Genomic DNA, 12,289 nt, shown 5'->3' with positions numbered 1-12,289 from the left:
CACAAACAAGCCATCCTCCCAACCAAACATAGCAACGGCAGGGTTTGGTCACAAACACGAGAGCTAACACCCCAGGATGATGGTGCTCCATTATTTTTGTCCTGTTTATGATGTTCTTACTTTAGCATCACTAAAAATCAGAGCAGTTCATTTTGTTACAGCAGTGTTCTGTATCTGAAAATGGAAATCAGATTGAGAGGTGCTGTGTAGATGTGCAATCCTGATGTTCATCTTGGATCTAGGATAAGTGAAATATAAACAACATGAGAATCCTTATGAAGCTTCACAATTAGTTAATCTGAAAGAAAATCTGTCAAGAATCCAGAATTTCCACAAAACTGGTTCTGGAGTGATGGCCAAAGAGATGCAGAGTAGTTGTGTGTGGTTTTTTCTCCTCGTGTAAACAAGATGTACACACTTGGTCATCCTTAGTAGGGTTGAGACTTTGGATCCAGGAACAAGACAGATTAAGCTAAAGATCCTTACAGTGTTGTCTGTACTCTGATTAGACTGCACGTGGTTTACTGAGTGCCCTGACCTACTGAGGAAGAATACATTGCTCTCTTCAAATCATGCATGAGTGGATCTATGACGAGAGAGGAACAAGGTTGTGAGTTTGACTCCTCGTGAAAAAATATGGCTTTTCAGCTCCATTCTGTCATTTTTTATTTTAACAGTTAGGACATCAGTAATAGTCATGTACATTTTGAAAGCAATGATTACGCACATATAAAAATCTAGAATATGAAACAATATTTAGTAATAAAATAAAATTTGATATCGTACCAAAATAATATTTACATGATAAATATATTTAGCTTAGTAGGTGAGACTATATACCTTTTGGAAGAAGAAATCACATGAATTTTCTTACAAGGGAAAAGTTGAATTCATATGCGATAAAATGCACCACTGCTCACTTCATTACAATCAGGTGTTTGCTGCTACAGGCTTGCGAAAATGCCTGTAGCAGTTACTAAATGTAAGCTAATATCAGCAAACTTTAGCCAGATGTTGCTCTGTAATGTTCATTACAAAGCCGGTTCTCTGACTTGTCTCTATTTTTGCCACTGGTGCACTATTGCTTAACATTTACCATTACCTCACAATTGTCGGTTGTGGCAACAGTTGCTACCCTTCAACTAAAGTTACATGGTCTCGTTTTCATATAAATAACTATCTAGAAAAGTAGCTCATTCAAAACATCAGTGTGCACATTGTGTAGATAGAGTCAAAACTAGAAGAGCACTCAGAGAGCGGAGACCTCCGCCATGGCCAGGGTCAAACAACATACACCAGATTTCAGAGAAAAAAACATTCAACACAGAGGAAATTCACAAGGGGAACATAACAATTTCCTGAGACCTAATGAACCAAAGAGCTGCTAGCTGGCCTCTACATGTGCAGGACTTTGAACTACACTACAGCTGCTTACTATATATTATGTCTGTGGCTGTCTGACTAGAAGCTTTTTCACTTATGATCACAACATTTTAATGGTGTTTTGGTAATTTGGTAATACAGACTGAACCCTGTTAAAAGGTAATCATTCCGATTACTTCTTACACCTTCCCTTTTTTCCTTGTCTGAAAAGAAAGACAAGTACTCACCTAATGAATCACTGTAGTGCTTCATGCAGGATGCTCGAGTCCAGATTTAAACAAAACCCCATTAGGCAACATTAGGGCCCCTCGGATCATTTAAAATACATCCTGCTGCTGACCAGTTGTGCTGCTTTCTCCCTCCATCACATCAACCTCTTCCTGTGCTGACGTCTCTTTGAAAAATGCTGCAACCTTGGCTACAGCACGTTCCCTTTAAACTCGTAACCTAACTGTTCTGGTTTTCACGGTGGGAGTGTTCCGGTTTGAACTGTTGAGCTGTATTAGTGTTATAGTAAATTTCTTTCAGTGCTATCTACATCCTGGCCTGATTAACAGTGGCAGACACAAAGGCCCCAAGAATATTGCTGCTATATTTTCAAACAGAGAAAGTAGAGTAAAGTTTAAATAAGGTCCTAGGCAAGTCTAAGATCTAACAAGAAAAGGCCCCTATCTAAATGAAATCGGAGAGAGCCATAATTGCACTTTCAATGGTCACTGGGACTTAAAAGCTGCAATTATAGAATCACCAGTCAAATCAGATTAAAACTCCTTAAAAAGTTTGGTGACTGTGCCCCAAAATAAGGTTTAAAATGCTTTTTTCCCCCCACAGGTTTTACTTCTACTACGCATACACAAGGTTTCACTTGCATCAATGCAACAACAAGATAGGCCTGATATGTTTCCTTTTCGGCTGTTATAAAGCAGACGATTGGCTTTTGGGGGGAAGGGGTGGGATATGTGTCATACAACTGCCATCTTTGGTGTTACAGACTTTTAGATTCAGAATGCTTTAAGTGGTGTGTCTCCTCTCTTATTAGTGCAACATTGCTGCAGCCAGTCCAAGTATAATCGATACTGTGTGCAACACTACAGCTGATGCACCATTTATTTCATTAGGATTAATGATTCTCGTATTTGTGTCTGGGATTATTTGCTCTGTAAGTTGATATTTTTTCACCACTTTAATGTAGTCTTTCTCTTTGGAAACACACTCGTAGACGCCATAGTTCTCTTGTGCCATGGCAGGGATGAGGTGCAGGCAGTTAGACTGCATCTGCAGACAAGGGCTGCTCTGGCCCCTGTGTTCCCAGGTGTAGACAGCGTGGTAAGAGTCTATGGGACATGACAGGTAGAAAGGGACACCCAGGGGGACTGAATGAACTGTCCTCAAATTCACTGGTGATGATGAAACTGTCTCCCGTTTGGCCCGGTTTACTTGCTTTTGTTCTAAAAGAATAAAAAGAAGATAAGGATGTGGATATGGATGTGACCGTTTTTTTGTGAGCCTCTAGCCAGTGTGTAATATGAATGATAACAGTGTAATAACTAGTTACCTTCTACTGATGTAGAGCAGACATTTATTTGCCCATCTCTGACATTCTGAATGCCCCCACTGTGAACAAAAACAAAACATATGTTCCCATCTATTGCATTTTTTTTTTTTTATATGTGAGAGATGAATAACTATGACGTTGCCCTGCTGATCTGTTTTATACTGTAAAATGTTTGAGCCTCTCATTGTGGACTAAAGAGTCTTGGTATGAACAGTGTCCACACTTACGGGACTGTCGGGGCGCAACCAAACTTAGTCCAGGCACAGTATGGGTCCCGGGCCAGGACACAATCTGCGCAGGAGTTGTTGTACTCCTGACAGCTCTGGAGGTCCACGGTGGAGATTTTCTCTGAAAAACCCACGACTAACTTTTTCTGAGTTAAGAAAGACAAAAACATAATTTTCCTTTAAACCTGCATTGATTGTTTTTTTCCCCCTTGACTACAGTGCAATAAGCTATAAACAACAATAACAACAACACTGACTGATATTATTGCTTTTAAAAAAAGTGGGGAACATATTGGCAAATAGTTGCCTATTCACACATTCAGCAGATTTGGAGCAACATTAGCATTTGTGTTGAAGTTGTGTCTTTGGCCACTTGAGTCACTCCCCTTTTAGCTCAGTTTCTGGTCTCCACCAGCTGAGTCTTTATTTAAATGCACCACTGTGTGCCATTTAGTGCCAGACAAATAGAATACAGTGTATTCATCCGTGCTTGACTGCTGCAAGACCCCTTTGACTTTACACATTTCATTTCATCCATTATTAATATGTAAAATTGATTGTTTCAATTTCACTCATGTATAAAAATATTTTTCATTTAAAAGCATTGGCAAAGTGACAAAAACAGTACTGACATCACTGCAATGCACGATGTATGACATTTAGAAATGGCATTTTAAATCAGCTGTACCTTTTTGGAGTCAAGTTTCATTGATTGTATGGATGAATTGTTGGAGAGTCGTGTTTCAGAGATGATGAAAGGTTCAGATCCGGCCGCTAACACTTTATGGATCTTCCCACAATCTGTTGGAACGGCACACAAACAACATTTTGAAATGCTGTTTTTTTTGGGAGGGCTACTCTATGTTATATCTCTAGCCCATTGTTTCTAGCAGAGATTATAAACAAGCCAGGTCATTGGGGAAACACCGGATACAAATAGCAAAACAAAGTTCTGAAGACTGTCTCTGTATTGAACAGTTTACCCGTGGCTAGAAGCAGGATGTTATACATGTGGTGGTCCACTCCCCGAACTTGGTCCACCACTATCTTGGTGTAGTTGTTGCTGCTTATATAAAATGGAGCTGTGTAGTGCACGGAGTGAACCCAGTCAGCCATTTCTGGGTAGTCCTTCACCATATTGACCGTGGCCCGTGGCAGGCTCCTGCTGTTTTTTACACACTGAAATATACATGGTCACAAATTTTTTTTTTCAGAACTTTTGCTAGATAGGGAAAACTGTGGAAGAAAATTAAAAACAAACCAAAAAAACTAAGTCACTCTGTCATCGGGTGAAATAATACTATTAATTTATTCCTCGAGCATGTAGGCAAACAAACAGACCAACACATATCGACTCTAGGTCTTCATCAGGGTCTGACAAACGCATAATTAGTGTGAATTACATACCAGCCATAGGTGACATTCGTCTTAATCGCTGTGGCCTAGTTCAGTGCCCATAGAGGGCGCTAAACCACAAGCAGGAAATAGAAACATAAACTGAATTTTTGCAAGACACCAAGGTCGAGCAATTCTAATGTATTCAGGTATACAAAACTGAAGGCATCTGAAGTTGTTTACAAAAAAATTAGAGACAAATATTTCCTCAAGCTATAAGCAACATAGATGGGGGGTGGTTTTCTTTTGGTTTCCTTTATAAAACATTGCAACAAGTCCACCTCCTAAAATGAAAGGTTTTCATTGGACAGTAAATTGTTAACTGTATAGAGAAGAAAATTCTGCAAATCTATGTTTATGGGCCGCTTTTGTTCCTTAACAACAGGGCTGAACTGCAATAAATGTAATGTAAAAAACTATAATCTCTAAAACTAGAGATGGAAACATTAAACAGCACTTGATGTGGATATGAAATGTAGATTCACATTTTCCAGGTTTCCACCCATTTATGTACCATGCCTGTTTTTTCCAAGCCTACTCAGGCACATGTGACATAGAGTAGACTGCCCACAATAGATGTGAGTGAAAAGTAGTCATGACTAAAATCCTTAGAGGAAGTAGTCTGTATCTGCAAATCAACGTAGCAACAAAACAAATCCTTACCGCTCCTGGCCTTGGTCTGGGAATGTCTTTGTCGTAGCCTTTGAAAGTTGAGTTCTCGAATATATCTTCAATCATTCCTACAGAATAGATGCAAACTGCTGTAGAGTTCCTAGAAGTTAAACAAAAAAAACAAAAAAAACTGAAGTTAGCATGGTTAGCAGATTATCTCAAAAACTAATGATAGGATTTTCACAAAACTTTTTTGGCACAGGGCACAAAAGAACTGAAAAAATTCTCCTTGATTATTTGGGTGCAGTACTCACAAAATAGAGCACACCAGATTCATGCAACCCCATCAATTAAACAACTGTGTATCTGACAGAATAAGTGGCAAACCCTCCATACTTTAGAGGCTTGGTCGAGTGGTAGAAGGGCAGCTCCCTTGGCCATAGAGCAAATACAGTACTGACTTTCCACATGGTGTGATAATCTGCTCAGGCTTGAATTCAGGGAGGCATGTCCCACATTCGTATCACATCTTCTGTGGCCCTGGCAGTGCTTTGTCAACTCTGACCAGATAAACCTGATGCTATTATCTGTTTGGGCTTGGAGACTAAAAATGCATAACAGAAAGTCTGTGTGGCAACAAAATGCCTCCTACTAGGCAGCGACGGTCAAATGACATAATGAAAATAAAGCACTATGGGGAACGTGGGATCCAGTATTTTTTGAGGTTTTGTTTTTGGAACTTGACTTGACATTTGACTTACTCCCCTTGGTGTTTTTTGTTCATAACAGAACCTGTTCCGCAACACACTGTGTAGTTCAAAACTTACAGGCCAAGGTTAGTTTTTTTCTCCAAAACATTGCAAATGCTGAGCTTTCAATTTGATTGTTGACGCTTAGTTGCTGATAATAAAAGGAAGGGAAAGTGTCGCACCAGCTGCTTGTGAAAAGGGCATAGACTCTGGTGTCCTGCCAGTCCTCGGCTTGCATCATATAAACGTCTAGAAGACGGTTGAAATACAGAGACTCCTCTGGAAACCCACAGACAAGACGGGCCTTCAGAAACGATGTCCACATGTTCTGGAAGAATCTTTTTGATCCGCCTTCATCTACCTGCAAAATAATACCTATAAATTACACCAGGAAGATGTTCTTTCACTTTTCTCGCAAGGTGAAATTCATCAACTAAGGGTTATTTGATAGGGATATCTGGAACAAAACACCTAGCTTCTTTTAGTGCTTGTCTTGCACAGATGTCAAATAACAAGGGGTGTTGAAAAGACTGTAGTTAATGAAGGAAGAGGAACCCTGATTCTTTGGTACAGCTAGTGGAAATGAGACTATCCTGCAACAGATGGTTGCTCTACTACATTAATCTGGTTAAATACTTTAATTATGTGTACGCTTGTCAAAGCCTGGGATTGTATTCACAAAACCTTGGCATATGACATTGTCCAGTATATTTCCATCACCCTTTGTTTTTTAGAACAATGCAAGCAAGTCATTAATTCCCTACAAGGTTATCATATTGTGCATGATGACAGCCCGAGCCTTCAGTACAGGCATATCCATATCCAATACTCTACTGATAAACCTTTAAATAGTGGCTGACCTTAACCATTGTTTCTGGAAGAGACAAGGATTAATGTCAACATCAAAAAAACACTGGTTTGACAGATGGTGGCATTTCATCTCCTTTGGCTGGCGAATTCAGGAGCGTTTAAAAAAAAATTAAGGATCAATATTTTAGGCTAATACTTGTCCTGGTATCAGAATCAGATTAATAACCAAAACCAAATTTTCTGTTGTTTCTCATCCCTAGTTTGAACTGAGTGACTCAGAATGTCATGCTTATGGCTGCAGCCTACTGTAGCTTCAAAAATAAAAACATTTTTCAAATTTTCAGAAGTGATCTACTGGTATTGACCTTCCATGTTACTTGAACAAGACTTGAATGGCTATTAGCTTGATTACTGAAGCTGAGCTAATGAGGTTTTTGGGAGCTTAGCAGTCTAGAAAGGTGAGCGCTTCACTGTAATCCGAGTCCACTCCAGTGTCCAGCGTACCTTACAAACTCGGGAAACCCTAGATATCCAGGGATCAGCTTCTGGGCTGTGGTCTGAGTTCTTTTCACGGAAAAAGATGTAAATTTTCTCATTGTCGGGGTCTTCTGTTTGCTTCACCAAGGACGCAGAGATGAACGTGGGCTCTGTGAAAACAGGAGGATACTGTACAAATACCACACTCCACTGTTTATAGTAAAAGGCAGGGCCAGCACACCATATGTGATGCAAAAGCTTGGCATAGGAAAATCAAGATAAGATTGTTGCTCTGCACTGAGGAAAGAACAGAATAATATGAGGTAAGGGTTGAACAGTTTCAGGACAAACTGTCCGTCAAAACAAACAGTTGAACAGTTTCAGTACAAAACAGAGCTAACTGGTTCACATTAAATGATGGTAACCAGGTGCATAGCTTCATGCAAGATCGGTATTATTAATTCTTGCTTATTTTCCCTGTTTATGGGAGTATTTTTGTATTAATTTTGTATGCTGTCACGTCACAATAATAACGGACGTACACTGCAGTAATCATCCTACATTACAAACTGATATCGCTCATTTACCCACCTGTGACCCAGCTGTCATACATCCAGACATTACTTCTGCTGCCGGCCTTCCTTCTGAATTGTAATGAATTTCTCTCAGTATCCAAAGACGCTGCTGCATATAGGTCCCCCTCTAAAAACAGCAGCAAGACATCACATGAAAATGAGCAGAAATGATTAATTATTGAGTATATTTCTGTGAAAAGGCACTGGCTTGCCAACCCGGCCAATCACACATGACTTGATTTTGTTACATAAGTCTGCTATTCTGAGCGACATTTATAAACCATGTTTTAAGAAAGCCGGCCTACAGTTATGCAAGAAGCTGTACGGTACTGCACATACCTACTGTGAGCGATAGGGCGTTCTGGGTGTACACGAACGGAGAGATGCCTGTTCCCTCATAACTCTCCACTATTTCATGGGACTGATTGTTCGTGGATGAAAACTGTAGAACCACAAACAGTCGTCAGAGTATTATGAAAGTTAGCTCTAGACGGCTGCGATGGAAAAATACCAAAATACCCAACACCAGCCGCCCAGCACTCTACTTAAATTATAAAACAGGGTTTTTAATTAAAGTTTAATCACAGCCACATCATCAAACAGCACCACGCTTTAATCAGCTGCGCCCTCCTGTTGCCAGTAGAGCCACAAAGACTGCAGTGTGTCGGAAAGATATGACATTAAGTGTAACGTGCGCAAACACTCACAAGTTTCCAGCACTGTGGTCTATGTCCATTTGTTCCACAGACAAACAGGCTGTCCTGAAACCTCTCAATGACAGTGATAACATTTTCACAGGGGCCCTGCGACACAGAGGCCGTTATCGCAAAGTCAGTACACAGAATTGATTCTATCTTTCATTTTAAAAATCTGTTATTTAGCAAACTTGTTGAACAGTCATTTCTGATAGCACAAATCATCATTCTCTAGTTACTAACCTCTTGGCACTGCTGTTGCCCTGTTGTATTCAGGATAAATTTCTGCGGAGAAATGTGTGGACAAATAGTGGACAAATTAAACATGTTAACAAAGTCTTTTAGTTTCAAATGAGTATTTATATATAGAAAATGAACATTTCAAACAGTCCTTATCACTTACTTACCAATAAAGAATGTTGCACTAATAGCACTGCCCAGAAACCTGCTGATTGTGGTGATTACATAATGTTTGAACTAGCTTGAGGATAGATAAAAATCCCAAATCTGGCACCCATTTTAGAATCTTCTCTCTCAGGTTTACTTTCGGTTTAAAAAAGATAGACAAGATCATTTCTTGTACTCATACGGCTTCAGCTGCCCCTGACACAGACTGGTATCCATTATTGAAATATGTGTGTGATATGGTCAGAGCCCTCGTTTGCTCTAGTTTAAAGGACAACAGTCAATAGCCCAGTACTCATTAATTCTTAATAGAGGATGAACCATAGTAGTCTCACTGCTGGTGGAGTTACCAGAATTTCCCTTGATATTATGTTATGGAAACTTCGGTGTATGATATGTCAACAGGGGTCTGTTTGTGACAAGCGTGTCTCCGCCAGCACTTAATCGGCCGCTCGAAGCCGAATGGTAGCCGGCTTTCAAAGGGGTTATCTGTCAGTGGGCGCTGACAGACCCACCGAACAATGGGTCTGCGACGGCCGTCTGTTACCGTGGCGTCCAATCACGAGCAGCTGCACCGCCACACTCATGAACCCCGCCGACATCCAGCTGAGAGTACAATCACTGAATCAAGGGAGGCAACTTGATAAAGGCTACACACAGGTGCATGTGCTGCCGGCGACAAAATAAACAGAGCCAAAAAAAAAAGAGGTTCGGGATCTGTTTGCCCAGGAGCACCCACCTCTGCGATGCCATAGTCATCCATGTCAAGTTTTAAGACGAAATCATTCCCCCCCACATACATCTCCCCAGAGTCCTCGTGGTAGAAGAAGACGCTGTGGTTCTGGTAGACCTGGTATTCGAATGCACCACTGACTGTATCTGAGGCGACGGGGGGAGAAAAACGAAGGGTCATTATCATATTTTAGATGTGGGAGGATGTCAGGGAAGATCAGCCTGAACAATGTCAATGGCAGCATTGTGCAGTCAGACATCAACGGACAGTGGGATCTGTTCATTCTTCTTGGGGAGTCAGGATGGGCCACCGAACTAAACTGATGTACTCGTTATCTAGACGGGTTTACAGAGGATTTGAAGACCGGATTAACTCTGTCACTGAGTTTATCTAAACAGCTACACTGATTTGGGACATTGGTTTTACATGAATCTACAACATTACCAATATAATTTAAACTAAGTCATAGGGTAGAAGTGAAAAATGAACGTTACCTTTGCTGAGAAGTCTGGGGTTGTTTTTAGATCCAAGAGTCGGTGCGTCCTGCAAACCAACACTAAAAACTATCTGATAATCCCAAGTAAGGAAAATAAAGAGTAAAACCAATCGCCTCATTTTGCGCCTCGGCTAGTGAACATGTGTTATTTCTAGAAGTAGGAACTCCAGCCAGAGCGAAATGTGCCGCCAAGCCACCTCCTACAGATCCTACCCTTTCAATGGATGGGCCGGTTTTTAACCATCTCCCAAGGGGGCAGTCATCTCAAAGAGGCGAGTTGGACTAGGTTTAATCGTCAAGGTGCAGAGTTGCGCTAGATCGTAACACAGCGTTTCTCCGCCGGCCCCAGAACCTGCAAGGGCGACTGGAGTTTACTGTTTATAGCCGAATACAGTGTAATATCAGCCGGAGAAAGCCGCCGTGCGTTTGGGCGATCATTAAGCAGGAGACGGACCGCGCGACCAAAGCGGAGACTCCGGTCGGAATTCAACCGGCGGTGTCCGCAGTGGTGTTTGCACCTGCAAGGTTTATTTATTTATGAGTTCTTCGTCGTTTGATTGGCAGTGTCGTCGCTTAACGTCGAAACGAGCAGATGCATAAAATAGAACGAAAACGTAAAAGGAAGAAAGAAAGAAAGAAAGAGAAACAAAGAGTGCAAAGCCATTAAATGGGCAAGGCAGCCTATACAATGTTTATAAACTAAAATGTGTTCACGTAAATGCTGTGTCTACGTTAGGCTATGTGCAGGGACTAGACGACGTTCTGTGGTTTGTCCCTCAGAGTGAGCTGGTTCGTCTGGACAGCGGTGCTTCAACCGCCAAGTGAGAGGGACAAATGTTGCACGTGGAGACAAACACTATGAGTAAGGTGTGACAGATACCAGATGAAAATGAAAATCCTTTTTCTTTGTGTCATTGAAATGCAAAGATACAAGGATACGACTCTCAGCAAAAAGACAAAACATCTGGAGACTCATTAACATGAGGGAACTCCGAACGGATGGTTCCCTTGACATAAAGAGGAGTCAGGAACACCGTACACCGTAGTCTGTTTTCCTGGATAGACTGACTCACCCAACTGACGCATGTATATCCTTTTTCCCCACTGTACTAAACATATCTTCCCCGTTCTCCCGAATAAATGTACATAAACATTATCAGCAGCTCCGGAAAAGGAATAAGTGTTTATATGAAGTTACATACTCTTTCACTTTCAGCTTTGTAGAATAGTTTTTCTGTGACAAATTGTTTTCATTCCAGTTCTCGGATCTCTTGGCATGTTGCAAATTCAACCTGTTCAGAATTGTAAGATTAACTTGTCCATGTTGGTCTCACTGCAGATACTTAGAGTTTAGATTAGCCAGATTAGCCGACAGATTTTTTCCCAGTGGAAGTTGGAGATGAACCATGCAGGTATGATCGAGAATAGATCTGATATAATCAGTCTTCCTCCCTACTTCACACCACAAGGCTTTGAAGTACACCTAAAGGGTCACAGTTAGACCTTACTGTCTTGTTAATATGCATCCTCCATGCCAATCTTTCATTGATATTCTTTTAGCAATATTCCAAGAGATTCAAATTCTTCAACTTTCTACAGTTTCTTGTCATGTTCTGCAGTTTTTCTGGGGGGAACGTGATACTAAAAAGCACTCATGTATGTATTTCACTATTATTTTTCAAGCAGAACAGAATTGTTTTCCTTTCTTCCCTGCATCTATCCTCTATCTCCCTACATTATCTCTGTCCCTGTATATTCCATTTTTCTATAAAGTCTTATTTAAACTGTCGGTTTTCTCAGCTGTATCCCTGCTAAATCTTAAAACCAGGACAGAAACAATTGCAAAAGTTAAACAAATGAACTCTTGTGTTCTGTTGACACTGGCTTTACTTCAACTGTGTTCAGGGTTCCACACACCCCACCGCAGGTGAAGAAATAATAATAAAAACATAAAAACAATAATAATGGATGCTGACCTTCTTTGGAACTCATTAAAACGTAAAATGTATAAGACTACTGAAGTGGTAACCCTTCCCCTTGCCGGATTTGATTTAGGTTTTTGATGTACTTGTTATCTAGACGGGTTTACAGAGGATTTGAAGACCGGATTAACTCTGTCACTGAGTTTATCTAAACAGCTACACTGATTTGGGACATTGGTTTTACATGAATCTACA

At 40.7% G+C, this 12,289-nt stretch overlaps 1 protein-coding gene across 1 annotated transcript; it reads right to left on the bottom strand.

Annotated features, from left to right (window-relative positions):
* Window positions 1-649: 649 nt before the first annotated feature.
* sema7a (semaphorin 7A) lies at window positions 650-10,400 on the bottom strand. Its single transcript, XM_040133123.1, has 14 exons — window positions 10,111-10,400; window positions 9,623-9,762; window positions 8,722-8,763; window positions 8,491-8,586; window positions 8,123-8,225; window positions 7,800-7,910; window positions 7,236-7,378; window positions 6,104-6,282; window positions 5,224-5,332; window positions 4,149-4,344; window positions 3,854-3,966; window positions 3,166-3,311; window positions 2,939-2,997; window positions 650-2,831 (listed from the first exon to the last, which is right to left on the bottom strand). Exons 1-14 carry the CDS (start codon window positions 10,229-10,231, stop codon window positions 2,419-2,421), a joined length of 1,971 nt encoding a protein of 656 aa, XP_039989057.1. The 5' UTR covers window positions 10,232-10,400; the 3' UTR covers window positions 650-2,418.
* Between the last annotated feature and the right edge of the window lie 1,889 nt (window positions 10,401-12,289).

The sequence above is a fragment of the Xiphias gladius genome, chromosome 8, assembly GCF_016859285.1.
Source record: "Xiphias gladius isolate SHS-SW01 ecotype Sanya breed wild chromosome 8, ASM1685928v1, whole genome shotgun sequence".
Lineage (NCBI taxonomy): Eukaryota > Metazoa > Chordata > Actinopteri > Istiophoriformes > Xiphiidae > Xiphias > Xiphias gladius.
Note: the sequence above shows the minus strand (reverse complement) of the source record. Positions and strands in the feature narration are given on the sequence as shown.

Excerpts from the sequence above, each read along its gene's own strand:
- sema7a (XM_040133123.1), bottom strand. The coding sequence starts at position 10,231 with ATGAGGCGATTGGTTTTACTCTTTATTTTCCTTACTTGGGATTATCAG. Across the intron at positions 7,379-7,799 it reads GTATGACAGCTGGGTCACAG|AGCCCACGTTCATCTCTGCG; the intron begins GTGGGTAAATGA and ends CTGTTTTCACAG. Across the intron at positions 2,832-2,938 it reads CTGCTCTACATCAGTAGAAG|AACAAAAGCAAGTAAACCGG; the intron begins GTAACTAGTTAT and ends TTATTCTTTTAG.